Raw genomic sequence first — 21,443 nt, 5'->3', positions numbered from 1 at the left:
GATAAGGTACATATGAAATTTGATTCGAGTGATGGAGCTATGCATGTATAGTGATACCTATGTAAAATATTGACCTAAGAAAGATAGAATGCTTTTTATATTAAATACATGTGTCCAATGTTGATAAAATTGATTGCCAATCTTTCATTAAGCAGTGAAGTAGTAGTTATTTACAATTTCAAACTATTAAATTTATCAAACAGTAGTTTATAATCTGGCCAGGATAGATATGCTGGGTAACGTTACTCAGTACTGTACAAATATGATAGGTAACCTTGTTCAGTATTGCACAAATGTGCTGGGTAACCTTGTTCAGTATTGCACAAATGTGCTGGGTAACCTGGCTCAGTATTGCCAAATATGTTGGGTATCCTGGCTCTATCGCACATATATGCTGGGTAACCTTGTTCAGTATTGCACAAATGTGCTGGGTAACCTGGCTCTATTGCACAAATATGCTGGGTAACCAGGTTCAGTATTGCACAAATATGCTGTGTAACCTGGCTCAGTGTTGCACAAATATGATAGGTAATCTGGTTCAGTATTGCACAAATGTGCTTGGTAACCTGGCTCAGTATTGCCAAATATGTTGGGTGACCTGGCTCTATTGCACAGATATGCTGGGTAACCTTGCTCAGTATTGCACAAATATGCTGGGTAACCTTGCTCAGTATTGCACAAATATGCTGGGTAACCTGGCTCAGTATTGCACAAATGTGCTGGATAACCTCGCTCAGTATTGCACAGATATGTTAGGTAACCTGGTTCAGTATTATACAAATGTGCTGGATAACCTCGCTCAGTATTATACAAATGTGATAGGTAAACTAGTTCAGTATTGCACAGATATGTTGGGTAACTAGGCTTAGTACTGCACAAATATGCTGGGTAGCCTTACTCAGTACTGCACAGATATGCTGGGTACCAGACTTAAGACTGCACAGATATGCTGAGTAACCAGGCTTAATGTTAAGTCATTATTGAATCAAGTGTAAAAATCTCCAAATGAAGAAGTCACTAATTGAAGAAGTCAGTTGAAAAATGACATGTTGGTTAACAGATAAGATGAATCACAATAATTGCAGCACTGTACTATTTACAAGATGATATGATATAAATCAAAGATGAAATAATATGTGATATACTGTATGGTTATATATTTTATATTTTATTGTCAGAGATTGTTGATGATTGTGATGGAAAGAGTGACAAGAGTTGAGCAGGTAGATGAAATCATGGAAAAAGTATGGAGTATACTTTGGTCTCTTACAGGTAGTCTTTTATTTTCCTGTAATTTTAAAGAGATAAGGAGACATTTAGCAATATAAAGAATCTTAAGCAGATTGATTGTTTTTATGCCAGTATAAAAACACATTTTGGTCATCTCTTGATAGTTGGTCTACCTAACAGGTTTTCCTAGTTAACTAACCAGTATTTACTAATTTCTCCCCACGTGGCCCACTGTTAATCCCTTGTGATTTCTTAATCAGGGGTGAGACACAAATGCCCATTAGATTCAATGTAAGAGAATAATTGTCATGGATCCAAGGATCAACCCAGGATAACAAACCTGATGCTGTACCTATTCAGTATTGAGCTAAGCAGGCAAAATTTTCAGTAGATATAATGGAAAAATATTTATTAATCATTGACCAACTAAATCAATACTATAATATCATTAGGTAATGGTCATATAGGGTTTGGTTCTTCATGTATTTTGAATCCACAAATATATCACACATCCACATCCATGTCTGTCCAAGCATTGCTTCTTGTTTATTATCAGTTATACATTCTTTTCAATGTATTTTAGAAAATAAAAAGGTGCTAAGTACCTTTATTTATGAATTATTTCAAGATTACACATTAATTGAAAATACCGTTTTTGCATAATTATAAGAGGTGTATAGGAACTCAATTAACTTAACATTACTTGCCATTTGAACTCATTTTGTTTGTGGAAAAGCTCAAGTTTGCAATAAGCTTTAACAGGAAACTTGCTAGAATAAGCTCAAAATTGGTTTGAAATTTCTAGTTAAACATTTTGACAGCTTGGTGTCAATGGGTTGTAACTCCTTTTTTATTAAATACAACCAATTAGCACCAAACCCTCAATTTATGCCCTATATATGATATTATCTTATACAGATGAGGTACCATCCAACTGTGAATTATTTGTCAACCATGCTGGGTGTCAGATGGCCAAAACTTGTATAGAGGTAATCATTTTTGAGTTGTTTATTGAAAATCAAACTGGTTTTACAGTATCTAAATTTCCTGCGAGTACAAAAATATAATTTACAATGTAACTGGCAAATATTACAGAATTGATCTAAGCATTTTGCTTGCTGATTATTTAATACAATAAATAATAGTATTTTGATAGCATTTTGTAGGTGTTAGACTTAATTTAGCTAATGATTTATGTTGTAGAAATACAAAGATGCAAAGCCATTGCACAGAAAGATCACTGGTGCCGTGGTAAGTTTTTTGTAAGACTTCTTTTTAGTGTTTTTATTTAACAAATAATATATCCCAAACAGTGATTTTATCGCCCAATAACATCACTGTTTGGAGTTCGGATGCGAGGAATTATATCACGAGAGCGTAGCCCGAGTGATATAATGATGCGTATCCGAAAGACAAACAGTGATGTTATCAAGCGATAAAATCACCGATTTGGATATATTATTTCGATTCTAACACGACATCAACAAATAAATGCTGCCGAAACTGATATTAAGCAAAATTGTTCCTGATTTGTTTCCTTACTTATTTTCAGCCCGTCGCATTTTTTTAGTGGTTATGTCACATGTTTAATGATTACGTCACATATCTAAATATAGAACGTCAACAGTGACTTTGTTGCATAATAACACACACTTTCGGTTTCTATGTTCAATGGGGGAAAAGTGCGGGTCATGTTAGAATTGTCCTTTAAACATGACATAATATGGTGACCCAAGCAAACAGGTATACAGGTAGGCAGACAGAAAAGCTGACGGGTGGTTAGGGTTAGGTATTGGGCTAGCACTCTTAGGCAAGCAGGCATTTGGGTGGATGGGCAGTCACAGTTTTGTCCAGTGCATATTTTTACATGCATGAAAAGATTTAAGTAATGCTTAATACAAATGTTTACCATTATTAAGCATTTTTTTGCAGTGAAACTGCTACATACACTTGCACAAAATTAACGTTTGTGTTGTGTCACACACAAAATTAAGGTCTCTCCTATCAAGGTCACACATGTCAGATAAAGATATGAAAATTTTGTATGGACAATTAATTCTGATAGTCTTGAATGAAGGGATTATATCACAATTATACTCAGCAAGGGATATGCTCATGGTTAGCAAGGTCAAGGTCACCAAAGCTTATTTAATGTAGAGATTTTGTCAGGTCCATGTTCTGTAAATGTATGAAGGGGTCTTAGTACACAAATGTTAATCTCTATGTTGCACACATTAAACAGGTGTCTAGGTCAAAGTATAGTCACACTTAGAGACACGATGAAAACAATTTGTCCATTGATGTACATCGTCAGATTGTTACATAACTTGGAATTGTGCACAAAATTCATCATTTATTTGAAAGTTCACACTAACGAGAATAAGCATTTGTGATAGGAGAACTTTTTGACAGTAATGGTCTTTTAACTGAAATTATATCATTGAGGGTTGCATAGATGATAGTGGTTGAAGTAATGTTGTTATATATTTTTACTACATTTGTTGATATCTATTACACTAAAACTATATTAAGCTTTTATGCATATTAAAATCAAGTATTTATATTATCAGGTTCTATCATTTAGTTTATTATTCCAGAAATATATGAACATTTTGTCTTAAATTACATGAATATCAATTCTATACTGTCTTATAAAGAAGTCTTTCATAATCAAATAACATAACCTTGTCATTTTAAATTCAAGCAGTTTAAAAGTCAAGAATCTTACCATATGCAAGTGCTGGACTTAATATATGACCACATATACTGAGGAGAATATGCTTACTACTTTATGTAAATGGAAATAAGATATAAAGATATAATACAGTTGAACTTGTTTCATGTTGAATTTTGAACTATTCATATTAGATTCAAGGGTATTAAAGTTATAACACTGAAACAGGGCACCATACTATAAAAGGTTTGACCATTCTTCATGAAAAACATTTTGGTCACACTCTGGCAGCAAATGCAGGTTATTCCTTCCTTTACTTTCATATAACAGATTTCTTATGTGGTATATTTTCAGAGCAATGTATCAGAAAACTCGAATTTATTGTCGTCACTCATGACAACAGATTTAGTGATCTTGTTCAAGTAAGTACATCTTATATATACCAATACATGAAAAGCAAACTTTTAAACAATTCTTCATGTTGATTTGATTTCTTATGATTTACTTTTATTACACTGAATAAAGATACAATGGGATCGATGGATTACAGGTTGCATTGTATCTGCCTTTCAAGCCGTAGATCATGGGTTTCTGTCCTAATTGTGGCATTAATTTATTTCCTTATATAACACAATTACTAGTACTAGGAAATAAACATGAAAATGATTTTTTTAACTTTTCTCAAATAGATGACTTTTATCATTAATTTCACCTAAACATTGAAGAAATGGTCTGAATCATAAGCTCCTTTTCTGTGACACTATATCAAAAGAGCAGATAATCTTTAATAATATTTTGCAAAGTTGAAATTCTTTTTGACTTGCAGTCTTTTTGCACTGATTTATCTTTCTGTTGAGGTTCATTTCTCAGAAACTTAAAATGATATTCACTTTAAACTTGTTCACTATCAAGTTGGAATGCATTTACATTTCTAAGAAGCAGATATCCCCGGATGTCTTTTTTGCTTAATTATCTCCCTTTTGTAAAATTCTGTTCTCCTATTTTCTTTCAAAAACAACTATAGATATTCATTTCAAACTTGAAACACCTGTTCACTGGCAAGTGCAGGCAATTCTGCATGCATTTTTTTAGAATTATGCCCCTTTTCTACTTTACTTTTTTCATGAGAAAAGATGAAGGTGCAACTCTTTTTATAGTATATTGTTAAAGTAATCTTGTGATATCGAAAAATGCTCAGGAAAACATGTTTTCTAAACCTTAACTTGGAATAATCTAACATTAATGTACTATCATTCATGTGTAAGCTATGATACTTTAGTGCACTAGTAAAAGTACCCATGTTTGAAATAATGAATGGAGAAGCACTTTTGATCTTCCTTCAAAAGTAAAATGTGACGTTTCCATCAAACTCCTTTTTTTAACCAGGTTTTCCGAAGGAAAAAACTGGTTATTAGATTGAGGTATGTCGGCGGGCGGGCGGGCGGACGGGCGGGCGGGCGGGCGTAAACAATTTCTTCTGTGCGCAACTCCTCCTACATTTCTCAACGGATTTTGACCAAACTTTCACAGAAGCTTTGTCATCAAGTGCCCTGGCGCATATTGTCGGGGTTTTGCGATTAGATAATATTTGACCTAATTATGGCCCTTTGTTTTTTTCCTTATATAAAATATATAGTGAACAATTTCTTCTGTGCTCAACTCCTCCTACATTTCTCAACAGATTTTGACCAAACTTTCTCAGAAGCTTTGTCATCAAGTGCCCTGACACATATTGCCAGGGTTTTGCAATTGGTATATATTTGACCTAATTATGGCCCTTTGTTTTTTTTCCTTATATAGAATATATAGTGAACAATTTCTTCTGTGCGCAACTCCTCCTACATTTCTCAACGGATTTTGACCAAACTTTCTTAGAAGCTTTGTTATCAAGTGCCTGGCACATATTGTCAGGGTTTTGTGATTGGATAATATTTGACCGAATTATGGCCCTTTGTATATTTTTTCCTTATACAGAATATATAGAGAACAATTTCTTCTGTGCTCAACTCCTCCTACATTTCTCAACGGATTTTGACCAAACTTTCTTAGAAGCTTTGTTTTCAAGTGCCTGGCACATATTGTCGGGGTTTTGTGATTGGATAATATTTGACCGAATTATGGCCCTTTGTATATTTTTTCCTTATACAGAATATATAGTGAACAATTTCTACAGTGCGCAACTTCTACATTTCTCAATGGATTTTGACCAAACTTTCACAGAAGCTTTGTCATCAAGTGCCCTGGCGCTCACTAAATTCCCATGTTTCTTCCAAGACATCATTCAAGTATTTTTTTAAAATTGTGAACATACTTTTCTTGATATCGCACAAAACACCACACGCCAATATTGTTGACAAAAGAAAATGACAAGAGACGCAAAAATGCAAAAATTAAGCAAAAATAAAGTACTGTTTACCTTTCTAAAACATTTGGGAAAAAAAGGTGAATAGACAACATAAAATTTCTCAATCATTTTTGTTTGAGGAATATTAAAAAAGCCATAATTCCTCCTAAAAGTTCAATTAAAAACAAATGCCCCTTCATGACAAAGCTTCTGTGAAATATTTTGCTGAAAACCTGGTTGCATCGCATTGCGATGTTCCTTGTTATTCAATTACATGCATTTGTCTATTCCAGAATACACTTTTGGCAACAAATCAATCAGATTAATAAACATAAACATCTTTTCCATATACATTGTTTTTGTAAGGGGAAATTTATTTATAGTTTGTCTTTCTTTATGGAAATATACCAGTATTTCAATTGTTTCATGTACCTTTTACGTACTAATAATTTAGACTAATGAGATAGAGCTATCGGTATATGCTGTGTTATTAACATTTAGGAATTTACTGGCATATGAAGATGAGGAAGATTTTGATGTAAGTTCTCATGCAGCTGGTTTCCTAATCATGCTGGCATCACATGGACCTGATGCATGGACAATAGTAGAACCTACATGTACCAGAGAAATTGTTCTAGAGGAAGTAGACAAAGTTATGATAAGATGGGATATCAATAAACCAAAAGGGGTGAAATTCAGGTATTTATAAACAGTTGGTATCACAATGCATACAATGGTTACAAACCAACAGGTTGAAACAAAAGGAGATAAATATTAATTTTGAGTTTGTGTAGAATAAACCGCATTAAGTAGTATGAATATTGAAAAGTTATTAAACATTGAACTTTTTAAAGAGAATTCACTTGCAAGTAAGGTGAATTCAGTTTTCACAAAACATGCATTTTTTTCATGTTCTTTTATGCAGAGCAGCCATATTTCATGGTGAATTATATACATGATTATAGATATGCAGTACAATAACTTGCCCCTGAAAGGATTGGGATCAGAGTCTGCTAGAGATCTTGAGTTTTTTCACATGAGGAAATTTGTCCATTAGCTAACTGAAAATTTTAGCTTGAAACTGGTGCATGTTACTGTTAGTGTGAGATATAATTATTTGAAGTTCACCTGAAGTTATCTTTCTTCAATGAACCAAATATTTTATCAATAGATAGGAAAGAAAAACAGTAAATATGATAAAGGTTTTAGCTTATCTAGAGCAGATAACTTTAGTAACAGTACAAGATTATAAGTGTATAACATGTTTGAACATAATTATAACAAGCCCTTTTTTCTGCAGGTCTCTTACCCCAATGTTGACACAGCTAGACAATTACAGTACCCCAGTAGCTCAGGTATGGGGAGCTTGGTTAATATGTAACCTAGTGATTGTTAAAGGTATGTAGGCAAGATGTTATTGTTATCCTAGTACAAGAATAAGACAAAAAGTTAATTGTATAAGTGTGCCAGGTACTCTGTTGTGTAAGTTATTTCATGCATGAATGTATGGATCATCATGAAACTTGGTATTTGATCTTAGTTTAAAATGTTCAAATATATTTTCCTTTAGTCCCCTCGTTTTTATATCAACGAAACAGAAAATAGAAAAATTTGAATGCCATTGTACTATGTAACAATGTATTATTTATTCTGATGAATGCTGCAAAGATTTGCTTGTTATTATATTTCTCACGATATATTTACATAATTGATTCATTCCAGTAAAAAAAAAGCTATTTACCAGCCCACTTTATTATACATTTTTGTATTGACAAATCCATCATTTAAGTTGTCTCAAATAAATGAACATTAAAAGCAAATTGTTACCTGATTTGATTACAGCACGGACCTACTGTGATATGTTAGAATCTGAGGATGGTTTAACAAGGATTGACAGTGTGTTAGAACATGAAGGATTGAGAGAGGATCTTGTGACATTACTACACAAGATCAAATCAGTAACAGCAGAATACAAGTCACGTGGGGAGGAGAACTATCATCTGTGATATTGTCATACTTGATGTGTTATTTATATGATGTTAGGAATGTTCTCATTATTTTGATAATAACCAATTATTACTTGTCACATTTAAACATGGAAATGGAAGCTTTACAATTTAATTTTAGCTTGTCCATTCAAAGAAAAATGGGGCTGTCATATTTGCTTGTACTAACAGGGCAACACACTTGGTACTTCATGTGTAACTTCATGTCCAATTAACCATTGAAAGAATTTGCTTAAAACTTAAGATGCATTGTGGATACCGGTAATTATTTGAGTTCACTGTGCAAGGTGCATAACTTGAGCATGGATTATGAGTGAATGATGAACTGTTTTATGGAATCTTCATTTTTGTGAATTCATTCTTTAATTAGGTTCTTGTTATACTGTTAACAACTAACAATAGTGGAGCACACTGTCCTACTGGCACCTCTTGTTATCTTAATAAATAAATGTTGAACAATATTGTTATGGTTTATATGTATTTAACCTATACCTTTCCAGTGTTTTCTATGTAAAATAGTTCCAAATATAATTATCAATAACCATAAATTATACCATTCTCAAAGTATGCAGAATATTATACCATAGGAAAATTAACAATGTAACCTTCACAATAAACAAGGTTAAGAAATTTAATTTTGGTCTTAATACAGACAAGTAAGTGTCAATAAGACAAAAAAGAAACATTTTTACTCATATATATTGAAGAAAACACTTGGTTTAAACATATTTATGTAAGCTCGATTGCGAAACAAGTTTTTGCAACTTATAGTAATCACTTTCGAGTCTGCTTCCTTTAACCAACCAGTACAGGAGTCATTAAAGAAACATGGTTGTGACCCGATTAGGGCTCAAACCCATGATCTCTGGGTTGAGAGGCAGACACCTTGTTTCTAACACATTGCACAGTATTTAGATATATAGAGGATATTTAATGAATGTAGGGTCAATAATGAATTTATTCTGGCGAGCATAATATTTTGTTCAACTCATTTAATAAATTTTGTAATGAAGCTACACATACATAATACTCTATTTATCATTTGCATAAAATAAGAACTGTTCAGGCGCTTTAGTGAAAATGCAAACTTAAAGCACATCTTTACGCTTTGTTTATATTATGTAAATGATGTCACATCAAATTAACATGCATGGGGGTGCAAACCATTTTTAAGGTTTTGCAAAAGTGACATAGGTATGTGATATAATGTTTTATGAGATTTTGTTGTTTATTTATTTACATATTTATTTATTTAACTACCAAGCTAGTGTTACATTAACAGTTTATTGATTATGTTAATTGTATATGTCTTCTTAAATATTTGCTCTCAAATTAATTTGTTTGATAAGAACAGTTACAAAAAATGCTGTGTAAAGTTATATCCAAATGATATCAGTTAGTCATCATTTTGTAGTAAAATTAGTTTTTGTAATAATCTAAAACTTGTCCCCTTCACTTGTTTATACAGGTTTTAAATTAAGCTGATATCATTTTACTTAATATCTATTCTAGGATTCGAAAAACAGGGGGGATTTTTATCGAAAAGAGAGAATTTATTACTTTTGTTGATCTTTTTCCTTCTTTATCTATGTAAAATTTCCCATAGCCTCTGAAAAAAAGGGGAATTTTCAAAAATATGAGTGAATCCCCCCTCCTAGAATAGACACTGATTTTACTCTCAAAATGTCTCAAATATATTCTTTCTGTGTACACTCATTGTTTTCATACATGCTACTTCATCAATCATGTATTTCTATTTAAATGATTTTGAGTATCTTTAATTTTATTCCCAAACATTTTTTTAAAGATTTTATTTGAAATATTCTGATTTCGGCTCTCACATTATTTATGCTGTGTCACTGTCTTCTATTTACATTGCAAGCATTTTTTCCAACATTTAAGGAATGCCATTATTACCGTAGGATTTGAGGGGAAAAAAGGGGATCATAAAAAGTCAAAATTGGAATTTTAGTGTAACATAATGAATTACAGAATAGCTTCTACTGATAGCCTTTATATTCACATGTCTTTGTACATTAGTAAATTGAAAAGATTCCTGTTTTATTTAAAATACTTTTTCAATGACAATGAACAACACCCTTAATGCAGACAGATGGTTGGGAATTTTATGCTTCTTAGTTTGGAATAAACGTTTATTTTGTCACTGGAAATACTTCAGCTTAACAGCAGTAGTTAAAAGGAAAAGAATCTGTGCTTACATTGATTATTCTCTTCCACTGTTCTCTGTTTATATTGATTATTCTCTTCCACTGTTCTCTGTTTACATTGATTATTCTCTTCCACTGTTCTCTGTTTATATTGATTATTCTCTTCCACTGTGTTCTCTGTTTACATTATTCTCTTCCACTGTTCCACTGTTCTCTGTTTTCATTGATTTTTCTCTTCCACTGTTCTCTGTTTACATTGATTATTCTCTTCCACTATGCTCTGTTTACATTGATTATTCTCTTCCACTTTTCCCTGTTTACATTGATTATTCTCTTCCACTGTTCTCTGTTTACATTATTCTCTTCCACTTTTCTCTGTTTACATTGATTATTCTCTTCTGCTGTTCTCTGTTTTCATTCATTTATTCTCATCAACTATTCTCGGTTTTCATTGATTTATGCTCATCAACTATTCTCTGTTTACATTGCTTACAGTATTGTATGTATAACAGACCCAAAACAGGATGTTTTTTTATATAGCTTTATTGCCTCACAATCACAGACAGACTCAACAGTAATTGAAATATAAACTTACATGCAGAGGCTGGCTTATCAGTACACAAAGGCAGGGTTTTTAGATACTAGGCTCTGATTGGCCACTACATGCGCTTCCACTGTTCTCTGTTTACATTGATTATTCTCTTCCACTGTGCTCTGTTTACTAGTATATTGTTTATTCTCTTCCACTGTTCTCTGTTTATATTGATTATTCTCTTCCACTGTGCTCTGTTTACTAGTATATTGTTTATTCTCTTCCACTGTTCTCTGTTTACATTGATTATCCTCTTCCACTGTGCTCTATTTACATTGATTATTCTCTTCCACTGTTCTCTGTTTACATTGATTATTCTCTTCCACTGTTTATATTGATTATTCTCTTCCACTGTGCTCTGTTTATATTGATTATACTCTTCCACTGTTTCTATTGATTATTCTCTTCCACTGTTCTCTGTTTACATTATTCTCTTCCATTGTGCTCTGTTTATATTGATTATTCTCTTCCACTGTTCTCTGTTTATATTGATTCTTCTCTTCTACTGTGCTCTGTTTACATTATTCTCTTCCATTGTGCTCTGTTTATATTGATTATTCTCTTCCACTGTTCTCTGTTTATATTGATTTTTCTCTTCCACTCTGCTCTGTTTACATTGATTATTCTCTTCCGCTGTGCTCTATTTGCATTGATTATTCTCTTCCACTGCTCTCTGCTTACATTGATTATTCTCTTCCATTGTGCTCTGTTTACAATGATTATTCTTTTCTACTGCTCTCTTTTACATTGATTTTTGCTGTTCCCAAATCTCCTAATCAGCAACAGAAATGTGTGAAAATGAACTTGATTATTTACATTTTCAATATTTATTTACATTTTCAATACATACTTTCTTCATCTTTACAAAATTAATTTTTACGTTTTATGAGGCATTCTATAAAATAACAGGAAATAAAAAAAGGTTTAACTATTTAAAGAATTGCAATTCTGTAGTCCTGTGATATTCGTGTTAGTATTTGACCATTAGCAGTTTCTTTGAACTTGCAAATGTCTTAAATATGCATTATAACATTCTCTATTGTTTATTATCCCCCGCCTATGGAATCAGGAGGGGGATATAGTATTGGCGTTGTCCGTCTGTCCTTCCTTCCGTCCGTCCGAATTTCGTTTCCAGACTAGTTCTCTGCAACTACTGGCTGGAATTCAACGAAACTTTTTGGGAAATATCAAGAGGAGATGCGCATATCGTCGGCTTGTTCCGGTCCGACACTTTAACTCAGAGTTATGGCCCTTGATTAGTTATGCAGTATGCATATAGAGTAAAAATCGTTTCCGCGCTACTTCTCTGCAACTACTGGCTGGAATTCAACGAAACTTTATGGGAATCTTCAATACCAAGAGGAGATGCGCATATCGTGGGCTTGTTCTGGTCCAGCACTTTAACTCAGAGTTATGGCCCTTGATTAGTTATGCAGTATGCATATAGAGTAAAAATCGTTTCCGCGCTACTTCTCTGCAATTATTGGCTGGAATTCAACGAAACTTTATGGGAACCTTCAATATCAATAGGGGATGGGCATATTGTCGGCTTGTTCCGGTCCGACACTTTAACTCAGAGTTATGGCCCTTGATGCAGTATGCATATAGAGTAAAAATTGTTTCTGTGCTACTTCTCTCCAACTACTGGCTGGAATTCAACAAAACTTTATGGGAACCTTCAATACCAAGAGAAGATGCGCATATCATTTGCCTTGTTGGGGTCAGACATTTTAACTCAGAGTTATGGCCCTTGATTAGTTATGCAGTATGCATATAGAAAAATATTCGTTTCTGCGCTACTTCTCTGCAACTACTGGCTGGAATTCAATGAAACTTTATTGGAACCTTCAATACCAAGAGGAGATGGGCATATCGTCGCCTTGTTCGGGTCAGACATTTTAACTTAGAGTTATGGCCCTTGATAACTTATGCAGTATACAACCAGAGCAATAATCGTTTCTGTGCTACTTCTCTGTAACTACTGGCTGGAATTCAATGAAACTTTATGGGATACGAAGAGGAGATGAGCATATAGTCACCTTGTTCCGGTCAGACACTTATAACTCAGATTTATGGCCCTTGATTAGTTATGCAGTGTGCATACATCTCATTGGCATTTCATGATATTACTATTTAACACAGAGCTATGGCTCTGTTATTGCCATGAATATTTATCAAGTTCAAAGAATATTACTGTTTATGCCATGATAAATATATAAATAAAGCCTTATGTCTTCAGTTAGTAATAACCAGTACTCGGCGGGGGATATAAATTCAACGAATTTGCTTGTTGGGTATTTCTTCAATTATATACTATTACATATTATATAAGTGTGTAGACACCAGAAAGCCATAGCTGAATACATGGTTTTTATTGATAACAAAAAATCAAAAAAAAATCAACTTTTCCACAGATTAAATAAATAACTTGTTCCAATATATTTGCAAGGTTTTGAAAGAATTCAGTAAAAATCTGTTGTCATTTCCAAGGCTAAAGTTGATGTATGCTTGATGTATCAGACATATATTATAATGATTTCCCTGTAACAATGAATAGAGAGAGATCATAAAACAATAATTATGATAAGCTGAGAGGGTAAGGCATTTGCACAATTGTTCTTTATTTTCTTATATCTTTTATTTTTGTTGTGTTTTTGTTGAGTCTAAAAACCAAGAAAAGTTTTTTTTGTTTTCAGGTCTGTTCATTGCTTTGATAAAATTGTTGAATAAATCAAACTAATTGAGCTTTTTCTTGTTTATATTTTTAGCTCACCTGGGCACAAATTGCTCAAGGGTGAGCTTTTGTGATCACTCTGCTTCCGTCATGCATCCTTCAAAAAAACGGTGTTAAACTCTTAAAACAACAACTCTTACTATAGGCCAATATTGTTGAAACTAAGCAGGAATGTTCTTTGCATGAGGCCCTTTAAAAATTGTTCAAAGAATTCCATTCCATGCTAAATTCTGGTTGCCATGGTAACCAAAAGAAAAAACTTAAAAAATCTTCTTGTGACAAAGCTTAGATATTTGGCATGAAACATCTTTTAGTGGATGTCTACCAAGTTTGTTCAAATAAAGGCCCTAGGGTCAAAATTGGCCCTGTCCCAGGGGGTCATTGATTTTCCTTTTATGTACATGTAGTAAAAACTTAAAAATATACTTGTGAAAATCCAAAAGTGCAAAAGCTTAGCTATTTGACTTAAAACATCATCTAGTGGATGTATAGCAAGTTTGTACAAATAAAAGCCTGGAGTCCCGCCCCAGGGGGTCAGTGATTTTCCTTACACGTTTATAGTAAAACTCCAAAAAGCGCTAGGGCTTAGATATATGGCATGAAACATCTTCTAGTGGATGTCTACTAAGTTTGTTCAAATAAAAGCCCTAGGGTCAAAATTTGCCCTGCCCTAGGGGGTCATTGATTCCTAGGGTCATTGATTTTCCTTATATGTATATATATTTAAAAGAAATATAATGTAATGCCTTTATGTGTAACTGTTTAAAACTTTACATATACTTTACAATAAAAATAAATGTTTGCTAGTTTATCAATATAATACATATACAGTAATATATAATGTAATGACTATTCTAGTGTGTGTATAATAATTGTCTTGTAGTTTGGGGGCCTTTCTGATGAAAAAGTGTCAAGAGTTAAATAGTATACATATACATGCACAGTGTGTTAACTGGAGTGCAGGTATTTCAGTTACCCACACTCCAGGGCATCAGATCATCAGTAATTACATGTCCTCTGGGGTTAGATCATTTATATCTGTACATAAATATTGGGTGATGTTATTTTTAGTGGTTAACAGGAGAAAAGAATGCAGCAAATTTGGATTTTTACATGAGAGGAAGTGACAGAGATAGCTTACAAAAGGGCAGTGGAATTTGCACGGTGATTGGTTTTGTGCAACAATACTACATATTGGTGGTTCTCTGTCAGTGGTAAAGCTGAATATAAGCTGTATAATTTTTCAGTGTAAATTAAAAAACAACAACATAGAAATTGAATCCAACAAACAAAGCTATTGTTTCAAACACTTTATTTCAAATATATTTAGTGTTGTTACCAATTAATTAATACAATTATGGTATATATGTTGATAGCAGCAATGGTTATAATAGTAAATGAAAATAATAATTATATTATTTTATACATTAAAAAAACTCCTTTTCACATAAAGTTAGCACTAAGATACAGACCCTTTGTTCAAACTTTAGAAGGACCACTCTCATTGTTTCCCCATTACCAACTCCATCATACCAACTTGCCCATGGGAAAAAAGGCAAAAAAAGGCAAGTAAAAGGAGTAAGAAAAATATCACCAGTACAGTTTCAGTTAAACAATAAAGCAAGTTTATTATATACTAATAAATGAAATATTGAGAAATATTGATAAAATAAAATGCGTATTTTCATTTTCCGTATTTTCACTGTAAAAATTTATTTTTCACTGCAGTGAAACATATTTTCCGTATTTTCACTGGTGTCTTGCCGGACTACATTCTTTTAAATTCTGTCTGTACACAAAATTGAAGGGGAAAGTCTTTCAAATTTTAATGTCAAAAAAGTGAAAAATGTATATAATAAACAGAAAATTCAAGTTTTTTCTATAAATACATGATTTATTTTGAATTTCATCTTGTGGCATGAAAATTACCATATTTCACTCGTGGCTACCGTCACTCATGAAATATTTATTTTCATACCACTCGATGAAAATAAATCATGTATTTATAGAAAAAACTTGAATATCCTCTATACATTGTATCAAAATTGTATGGACTTATTGTGATGTATATATTAAGTATAAAAAAATCTGATATTTACCATTAACTACTGAAAGTATTAAAATCTGAAAGAGTTTAACTGTTGAACACAAAAAGGGGTAAGGGTACTTAAAATTTTGACAAAATGCTCTAACATTTAGTATATTTACAACTAAAAAGCAAGGAAACATTGATCTTGGTCACACTTAATATAGTGATATTGATAACACTTTTATGTACATGAGTAAAAATCAGCATAGAAAGTGAAGCAAAATGTTTGACATTGACAGGTTATATGATATGCAATGTGGGTTTTCTTCAAAGTTAAGGTAATATAAAGAATTTACATTCTGTGACTGACTCAATAGCTATTGAGAATTGTGTCCTCCCTTACCAATATAGCACTCACCAAGGTAGCTTAATTTTAGAAACCACTGTAAAAATAGGAATTTACAGAAAACCAAATAGCACATCAGTAGAGTAAACTGATGGCACATTTGTTGGCAATACTAGCATAACAGTTGTTTAACAAGAGCACCGCTAGGCGGAGCATTATATGCCCGAAAGTGTTTTTTTTTTAGTAAGGATGAAGCATTTGTAAGACATGGGAATTCGCTGTTCATCCTATAAAATTTTACAGCTGTAGGTTGATTAATACTTAAGTTATTAATAATGACCTTAACCTTTGACTTTGTGACCCCAAAATCAATAGGGGTCTTCTACCTTATATGGACAATCATCCCAAGAAGTTTGAATATTGTGGGCCAATTGGAACTTTAATTATGCTCTAGAAACTGTTTTCAGTATTAAGGTAAAAGTGACTTTGACCTTGTGACCCTTAAATCAATAGGGGTCTTCTACCCAATATGGACAATCATCCTATGAAGTTTGAATATTGTGGGCAAAATGGAACTTATGTTATGCTCCGGAAACTGTTTTTGGTTTTAAGGTAATTGTGACCTTGACCTTTGACCTAGTGACCCCAAAATCAATAGGGGTCTTTTGCCCAATATGGACAATCATCCTATGAAGTTTGAATATTGTGGGCCAAATGGAACTTAAGTTATGCTCCAGAAACTGTTTTCAGTTTTAAGGATATAGTGACCTTGACCCCTGACCTTTTGACCCCAAATCAATAGGGGTCTGCTACCCAATATGGACAATCATCCTATGAAGTTTGAAAACTGTGGGCCGAATGGAACTTAAGTTATGCTCCGGAAACTGTTTCCAGTATCAAGGTAATAGTGACCTTGACCTTTGACCTTTTGACCCCAAAATCAATAGGGGTCTTCTACCCAATATGGACAATCATCCTATGAAATTTGAACATTGTGGGTCAATTGGAACTTAAGTTATGCTCCAGAAACTGTTTTCAGTATCCAGGTAATAGTGACTTTGACCTTGTGACCCCAAAATCAATAGGGGTATTTTACCCAATATGGACAATCATCCTATGAAGTTTGAACATTGTGGGTCGAATGGAACTTAAGTTATGCTCCGGAAACTGTTTTCAGTTTTAAGGTCATAGTGACCTTGACCTTTGACCTTGTGACCCCAAAATCAATAGGGGTCTTCTACCTAATATGGACAATCATCCTATGAAGTTTGAACATTGTGGGTCAATTGGAACTTAAGTTATGCTCCGGAAACTGTTTTCAGTTTTAAGGTCATAGTGACCTTGACCTTTGACCTTGTAACCCCAAAATCAATAGGGGTCTTCTACCTAATATGGACAATCATCCTATGAAGTTTGAACATTGTGGGTCACTTGGAACTTAAGTTATGCTCCGGAAACTGTTTTCAGTTTTAAGGTCATAGTGACCTTGACCTTTGACCTTTTGACCCCAAAATCAATAGGGGTCTTCTACCCAATATGGGCAATCATCCTATGAAGTTTGAACATTGTTGGCCAAATGGAACTTAAGTTATGCTCCGGAAACCAAATTGCTAACGGACGGACGGACGTACGGACGGACGGACGGACGGACAGACAGACAGACGGACGCCAGGGGGTATAACATAATATGCCCTTTCGGGCATATAAAAACATAGGCACAACCGTATACAAAACAGTAGGGAAAAATAGTACAACAAAAACTACAAATAATTATCTGTACTAAAAGCAAATCCTACACCAACAGCTAGATCCTTATAGCACTAGCTAAGGCTTTGTTTGAATAGGTATTCTCTCATCTATATGTACTGTAGTGAAAGTCACACACTTTTTTAATTTTATAACTTTCCAAAAACTTTGCTCTATATGTTTATTCTTTATAGTTTTAAAGATACACATCAACAAAATGGTGCAGGTGAGCATTCACATTTCTTTTTATTTGCTAATATAAGTTCATAATCCTACCATTGTAAACAATTCCAAAGCTTAAAGAGTTAGAAGAGATCCCCAGAAAATGTGTTGATGAGTCATCATTTGCTTTACAATAACATACATGTATCTATCTATCAAAGACGGAAGTTAGTTTTAGTGACCCTAAATAAAGTGTAACCATAATTATGAACCTAACTGCAAAACAACTGACAATTACAAAATATGAACACATAATTGCTAGCTAGTATGAACACATATTTCTTCCAAAGATCTCTGGAAAGAGCCTATTTATGAACCTATAAAAACTATTTGCTAAAATTTGAGAAGGTTCACAAATATATGATTTATGCATCACTGATGTATAACCATGCTAAAATGTAGGTACAAGAAGGTTCACAAATATATGATTTATACATCACTGATATATAACCAATCTGCTCATTGATGTCTATATTCACAGGTTAGTGTTTTGATCTTCTGCAGTAGACTAACAATGTCGTCTTTAACTCCTCCATGTTGCAACACAATCTCAATCCTTGACAACCCATCTTCAGCCTCCAGTTTATCCCAGAACGTTTCCGCTGTTAGTTAAAAACAAACAAAAACAGTAAATTTCATTCAATTTCAATGTAAAAATATTAAATTTGTTTGTTTATAATTTAATTCTTTGTGTTTGCACTTACAAATTATACATTTATCGTTTATAAGCCATTTATCACCAAACACTTATCATGCAATTTTGAAACATCATTAAAACAAGAGCACTGTATGCATTTTTTACGCTCATCAGTAATAATAACCACTTTTGACAAAATTTCTGAGTTACAAAAGGGGCATAACTAAAACAAATACTGCCTTCTGAATTATGCCCCTTGTCTAACACCTTCACCTTCCTAAGATCAGCAAGTATTAAAAGTTTCATACATGTATTGATTACTTTTAAAATGTTTGAATAATGGGCTTCATTAAAGTTTTTGCACAACAACGCAGCAAACACAATAGCTCAACTATTTCTTCAAAACAGACAAGCTAAAAATGCAAGAGAGCAGGGAAGACAATAAAACTCTGTTTTTCTGTGAATGACACTATAAAACATAAGTCAATAATGAGTGCACTAATCAACTGCGCAGTAAGATAACTGTTACCTCTTCATATTTATAATCATCTGTAAAGGTTTTCAAAGAAGCAATGTGAATTACAAAGTTCTTTATCATACAAAAAACAATCCAACAATTCAATTGACTAAGAAATTCTAACTGCAGCATTATAAGGTTTTATTTTCAGTTACATGAGTCATAACTGTATAGGTGGGTGTTTCGATAGGTTGGTAGGTAGATTAGATAGATAGGTAAAATCTTAGTTATACATGTCAATTCTAGACCTTATTATACAATTGTCTCCCTTTCTCCCCATCCATACCTTTTTTCAGGCCAAAAACATAATAGTGAACCCATTATTCTCCCAATCAAATTTGCTCTAAACAATTTGCTAATTAATTAGGTCTTAAATAAAGGGTTCAAAGTAGCTCAACTAAGGATCTGTAATCTATTGAGGCCTGTTTACATCCAAAGTTAACTACATTCTCCTGTGAAAAGATTCACAATGATTGGCCATGTGTCACATATGCAACAGCAAAGAATTTTTTAAGTATCCCCTAAATAAATCTGTGTATTGATGAGTGAGCAAGGGCCATAACTTGATCAATGTTGGTAGAGGTTCACTAGACGATGTTGCATTACAAATATCTAAGCTATAGCCCTTATAGTTTCTGTGACTATGATATTTGAAGTTTCGACTATTTACACATATTAAGGCAAAACCTGTGATGCTCAGGACCATGATTTAAAATATCTCTGTAGAGGTCCACTAAGCACTGTTACATGACAAATATTTAAGCTCTAGCTTTTGGTGTTTCAAAAGTAACATTTATAAGCATTTTTAAACAATAATTTTAACAAAACAAACACAATTTTTGGAATATTTCACTTGATACAATCTGGAAAACTCATGACCAATCCTAGGGGCATCATTTGAACAAAGTTGGTAGTAGAAACTCTAGTTTCAGACAATTTTCATTCTCATACCCACGGTCTTGGTTCTATGACCTACTGATGCATTCCAAGGGAGGCATTTGCACAATTTTGATGGGGAACCATTTAAGGATCATTCCACTGAAGTTTAGTCAAAATACAGTCAAGAGTTTCACTATTGAACCAACACAACAAAATGAAATAAACATATTTAACAAATGACTTACGTGTTGCAGAAATGAGGTTAGCAAGGAGCCAAGCTGCCCAATGTTGTTGGACAGGTAGGCTGTAGTTCTCTATCTGTGACAACACTATACTCAATGACTTGCTGTAAAACATACAAAATACATGACATTGGAAAGCTTACAGAATGTCCAAACTTTTAACATTGTTAATCAAAATCAGTTAGATTGAGTCTGTTAATTGACAGAGTTAGGTAGCACTAGCTACTGTCCACACACCATAGCAGCCACTTAAGCAGAGATCAACCATTAAACATGAAAATGATCAAATTTATAATTTAGAAATATCTGCAGATATGTTCATATGGCAGAGATCATGAAACATCAAATGTGACATTTTCATGACAGCAGACTATTGTCCCCAAGAAAAAGACTGATTTCACCCTTTATGAGAAAACTATCATTATTGGCATCACTCATTATTCAAATCTGATTAAGTATTAAACTTAATACTTATATACACATTATCAAGTCTGTTCCTGGAACTAACCAGTAAAAAGCAATAAGTTCCATGCTCAAGGCAACGATGACTTTCCCCAGAAAAGTTGCAACATAAAATTTATCTTACAAAAGGTTTTTTAGTCATTTATTTTTAAATATTATTATAGTATCTAAAACATGCCTGAAAACATACTGTAGTTTAACATAAAAATAGCAATACCTGAACTTATTGTCAGTGATAAGTTCATTGACATCCAATGTTTCAATTGTCTTGTCTATCTCCATAATTATACTATCTCTAGTAGGTTCAGACAACGTCCATATCTCCGCACCATATGATACAAGTCTGAGCAGAAGTCCAGCTGCGAGAAATCTTACATTTGTATCTTTCCCATCTAACAATAGTTGTCTGTAGAAATTTAGAAACATCACTATAAACAATAAAAGCAATTTATTCCAACTTTTTATTCATCATGGTAGAAATGAAATATATGACATCATTAAGACATTGTTTATGTACATTACCAGGTAAAAAGAAAAGCAAATGAATGATTAGATTCTATCCCCACATCCAAGGTCATACAACTAATAATTATAACTTATTCTTATTCAAGTTTA

At 33.1% G+C, this 21,443-nt stretch overlaps 2 protein-coding genes across 3 annotated transcripts in view; one reads left to right on the top strand and one right to left on the bottom strand.

Moving 5' to 3' along the window:
• The window catches only part of LOC132730465 (protein zer-1 homolog), a 31,004-nt gene extending 17,245 nt beyond the window's left edge, over positions 1–13,759 (top strand). Inside the window, exons 11-17 of the mRNA XM_060716390.1 lie at positions 1,179–1,272; positions 2,149–2,219; positions 2,434–2,481; positions 4,259–4,326; positions 6,750–6,947; positions 7,549–7,646; positions 8,091–13,759. Of these exons, the coding sequence (XP_060572373.1) occupies positions 1,179–1,272; positions 2,149–2,219; positions 2,434–2,481; positions 4,259–4,326; positions 6,750–6,947; positions 7,549–7,646; positions 8,091–8,254 (741 nt within the window). The 3' untranslated portion in view covers positions 8,255–13,759. The remainder of the gene's footprint in view (positions 1–1,178; positions 1,273–2,148; positions 2,220–2,433; positions 2,482–4,258; positions 4,327–6,749; positions 6,948–7,548; positions 7,647–8,090) is intronic.
• A 4,227-nt stretch (positions 13,760–17,986) lies between these two features.
• Positions 17,987–21,443, bottom strand: part of LOC132730464 (protein zer-1 homolog) — a 28,994-nt gene continuing 25,537 nt past the window's right edge. For both annotated transcript variants that reach the window (XM_060716389.1, XM_060716388.1), the window contains exons 15-17: positions 21,046–21,234; positions 20,370–20,470; positions 17,987–18,693 (exon numbers count right to left, since the gene is read on the bottom strand). In XM_060716389.1, the coding sequence (XP_060572372.1) occupies positions 18,551–18,693; positions 20,370–20,470; positions 21,046–21,234 (433 nt within the window). In that variant the 3' untranslated portion in view covers positions 17,987–18,550. The remainder of the gene's footprint in view (positions 18,694–20,369; positions 20,471–21,045; positions 21,235–21,443) is intronic.

This window comes from Ruditapes philippinarum, unplaced genomic scaffold, assembly GCF_026571515.1.
Source record: "Ruditapes philippinarum isolate M1 unplaced genomic scaffold, ASM2657151v2 ctg2922_1_1_1_1, whole genome shotgun sequence".
Classification (NCBI taxonomy): domain Eukaryota; kingdom Metazoa; phylum Mollusca; class Bivalvia; order Venerida; family Veneridae; genus Ruditapes; species Ruditapes philippinarum.
The sequence above is the reverse complement of the archived record's forward strand: the minus strand, read 5'-3'. Positions and strand labels throughout refer to the sequence as shown.